Source organism: Filicampus tigris, chromosome 11, assembly GCF_054856515.1.
Source record: "Filicampus tigris isolate MCC_2025a chromosome 11, RoL_Ftig_1.0, whole genome shotgun sequence".
Taxonomy (NCBI): domain Eukaryota; kingdom Metazoa; phylum Chordata; class Actinopteri; order Syngnathiformes; family Syngnathidae; genus Filicampus; species Filicampus tigris.
In genome coordinates this window covers 11,928,289-11,932,286 of record NC_141227.1, presented here as the reverse complement: position 1 = coordinate 11,932,286, position 3,998 = coordinate 11,928,289, and the positions used below count along the sequence as shown (strand labels likewise).

The window sequence follows — 3,998 nt, the reverse complement described above, 5'->3', positions numbered from 1 at the left end:
TATCTTCTCTGCTTAGCTCATTCCTATTGTTCGTCACTTTTTGAAAAAGTCACAAGAAACCCACATGAGCGCCATGTGGATGTGCAGTCAAAAAGGTCGTTGATCATTGTTTTTCTTGCAAACAGACCTGAGAAACAACTTTCTTTAGCTCAGGCCTGTCATCATTGAGAGAAAATGGCGCTGGTTCTCAGATGTCTTTAATATAGGCAATATAGGCACTCACAACAGGGAGTACATTTACAGCAGGATATAAATAAACCCATAAAGCTTTTACAGCAAGTATGCACTGAAAAGAATTAGACTCCAAACACCTGTATATTATTCAGACCTAATTTCACTTCAGTGAAACAGGAATGCATGTTTTCCAACGTGTTTTTTTGTGGGGGGAGACATGTACTATATACTGACATACTGTATGAATTCACAGTGTTCAGAATTTCTTCGTTCAGGATTTCAAGTTATAATTGTGGCATATATATGTATATGTATGTATATATATATGTATGTGTATATATATGTATATGTGTATGTATATATATATGTGTGTGTATATATATATATATATATATATATATATATATATATATATATGTGTGTATATATATATATATATATGTGTGTGTATATATATATATATATATGTGTATATATAAAAAAGCCAATTCACATTTTATTTTAAGTTTATTTCCACAACGTTAAATCAGAAACACAATATTTTACATGGCGAAATATGGACTCCCTCTGAAGCTTAAAGCTTTTAAACAGGCGTCCAACACACCACCACCTATCAATGTATTACAGCTCTGCCATATTCAAGTTCATTTACATATGATTACGTAACAAAAGTTTGCAGTGCAAGGCAAGCGCTTAACAGTTTATATGGAAAAGGACATACAAATTATAATGTCTGGTGTGGTTCTAAGACAACTGGAGCACACCATGTTCATGTACTCTATACATTGTGATAACCTTTGTAACCTCAGTGATCCATGTGCATGAGAAGAGTTAACCCTGTAAGGATTAGGCTGCAAAACCAACGAATATATACCTCTCCAGTAGCTTGCGCTTCTGATTTCTTTTAAATATGGGGAATGTGGGCAATTGTTTTATATCATTTTCTAGCTCATTCCATATTTGCGGACCCTTATAACATATACTGAAACGAGTACCTTTCAATTTCCTATATTTACGTTTCAGGTCCAACCTATTCCTAGTATTTTGTGGGTGAGTGGAGGAGTCCAGTGGAATAAGTTCACACCAAAGAGTATTTAGCCTATTAACCACATTGTACATTGTGCATAAATTGTGAAAGACATTACATTCAGGACGCTTTAGGAGATGCATATCCATGGAGGAGAGCGTTTGTAGGAGAATTGTATTTAGACGAGGATATTGCTCTTGTGGCTTTTTTGTTTTTGCAATACAACTAATTTGGTGGTATGGTGGTAAGTATTGTTCCAAATATTACAATAGTTTCTACGAGGCTCAAACAGAGATCGATACAAAGATAGCAATGCCTCTAGTGGGAGCAATTGTCTTAGTATATAGAATAATCCCACAAGTTTCGATCATTTTTTAACCAACTATGTGTATTTTGAAATTTATGGATTGGTCAATGTAGATTCCTAATAATTTTGTAAACTCAACTTTATTAATAGGTGTACCATCTATAGTTATTTGTATGTCACGATTACTGTATATGTTTGTTAGTGCTGAAAACAATATAATTGGTTTACTTAATATTCAAGGATAATTTGTTACATTTAAACCATGTAGTTATCTTTGTTTACTGCTCATGCAAAAGTGTTTCAAGATGGTTAACATGTGTATGAGACACAAATAAATGTGTGTCATCTGCAAAAAGGATTTTGTGAATATCTTGTGAGCAAAAAGCAAAATCATTAATAGACAATAAATAAGAGGATTTGGGAGAATGTCTATATTGTGACATGGTATTTGACATCTGTTATTGCACAAATGTTTGATGAGGCAATAGTGCACATATTTTTGTTCATTGTATTGCACTTAAGTTTAAAGGGGTGTGTGGTCATTAATTCTTATTGAAGGGGTGGTTTGGGGTGTTGGATGCATTTTATAGCTGTGGAGGGTGTTTTTGAGCCTCGTGCACCGTGGTTCTAGACTTGTTGGCGTTTTTCAGAGGCAAGGCGGGAGAAAAGTGAGTGGGTGAGTGAGCATCTGATTATTCGCGGGGGTTGCACTCACCGTCAGTGTATAACCGTTAGAGGGCGGCATTGCGCCCTCAACGCAGTGCCAAAGAAATGCGACGCGCCTCCAAAGCTCACGTGTGAAACTGAATGAGTTTGCTTTTCAACGGTACACATTCCTCATTCTGCCCTTCCAAAGTAAAACTGGACGCGAGCTACTGTGGTCAATTTCACCAAACACTCATGCTTTTACTTTGTTAAAAACGTTCTCTACTTCCTGTCCCGTCTCTGCTACTTCACGTGAGTTTGATGTTGGATCACCGCGTTTATCTCCCCTTCAGACTGCCAGAGTGCAACAAATTTTATCAGATGGACTCAGAATGGAGAGGAGCTGACGCACTGTTATTCTGTGGACCGTTAACTTTCCTTCGCGAAGCTTTTCCTCATGCCATTACAACCTACGTACTACGATAGAGAGGGAACATCGCTACACATTATTTTGGAAACTTTTTGAGCCGCGTATAACCGACTTATCCTTATTGTTTTCCCCTCCATTTGGACACTTTTACTGCGTAATTACGCACCACACGCAAAAAGGAATGGCTCCACGTCGAAGACAAAAAAACGGAGTACAAACAATTTTGCATGTGTGCCTCTCTATTTCTGTGGTTTTCTCATACAACATAGACTTGGAACATCCCTTGGTGTTCCGTGGACCTAATTCTAGTTTTTTTGGCTACTCTGTGCTGGAGCATTACAATGACAACACACGTTGGTGAGTCCAATTTGACGCTAATATTGATGATTTGTCCATTTATAACATTTTATTAGCTCAACTTCAGATGAAAGTAACAAAAAAAAATCACACGAAGTTTTGTTGCTCTATTAAGAAATGTTAAACTCAAGACACAGTGAATGTAACGACACTTGAGAGATGCTCATTGATCTTAACTTTTCATGGCTGAGTAATGACCACTCCTCGTCGTCACCCCTCTCCTGGTGTGTTCAGGGTCATAGTAGGGGCTCCGAGGGCCAACTCTACTTACAGTAGTACCGTACACGCTCCTGGTGCTGTGTTCAAGTGCAGAATCCACAGCAACCCGGAGCGCCGCTGCACAGAGATGGACTTGGGAAGAGGTCAGTCGAGCTTGCAGCATCCACACCACAGCCATGTGTTAAGTTGAGACAACATGCTCCCACGCAAGAAAACTCCTATACACACACGTTCACCTTCCAAAATCTACATAAACTCACACAAACATCTGTTCTGTTTTATCAAAATAATAACAGCCATTTGGAAGGCTTTTCTTTTCAGACCATAACCTGTAACATTCATGAGACAAGAGGCTTCTGTGTGCAGAGGCTTTTTTTACTACTTGCCTGGATAAATATGATTTATTCCCCAGCTAATTTTTCCTATGTGTATGAGCCAAAAAAGCGGAGCTTCCACCACCCACCGTCCACCCTTATTTTCTGTTCTTGTGGTGGAGAACACCGGGGCGCATGCATGGCTTTGATATAATCAGTGTCACCAAAAACACATGCTGATTTACAGGAAGTATCATTTTGGTCATTTCAGACATCAAAGTGTTTGAATATGACTAACCAACACTCTTAGATTATTCAGAACCAATTTCCTCATATTTAAGGGATACAGTGTTTGACAGACATGGGAACCAGTCATTCATTTCTGATTTTGAAAAGCCTCTGCATGCTAAGGTTTATTAAACCAAACCTTCTATGAACATACATGCCATAACACTTGAAAAAACATCCAATCATGCATTCATCATATCACAATACAATCAAACCTCCAAAGTCGATAACAAGGCA

The 3,998-nt window shown here is 38.0% G+C and overlaps 1 protein-coding gene across 1 annotated transcript in view; it reads left to right on the top strand.

Annotated features, from left to right (window-relative positions):
• The first annotated feature begins 2,545 nt into the window (after positions 1-2,545).
• The window catches only part of itga9 (integrin, alpha 9), a 45,395-nt gene continuing 43,942 nt past the window's right edge, over positions 2,546-3,998 (top strand). Inside the window, exons 1-2 of the mRNA XM_086045744.1 lie at positions 2,546-2,940; positions 3,175-3,302. Coding sequence (XP_085901870.1) covers positions 2,765-2,940; positions 3,175-3,302 — 304 coding nt within the window. The 5' untranslated portion in view covers positions 2,546-2,764. The remainder of the gene's footprint in view (positions 2,941-3,174; positions 3,303-3,998) is intronic.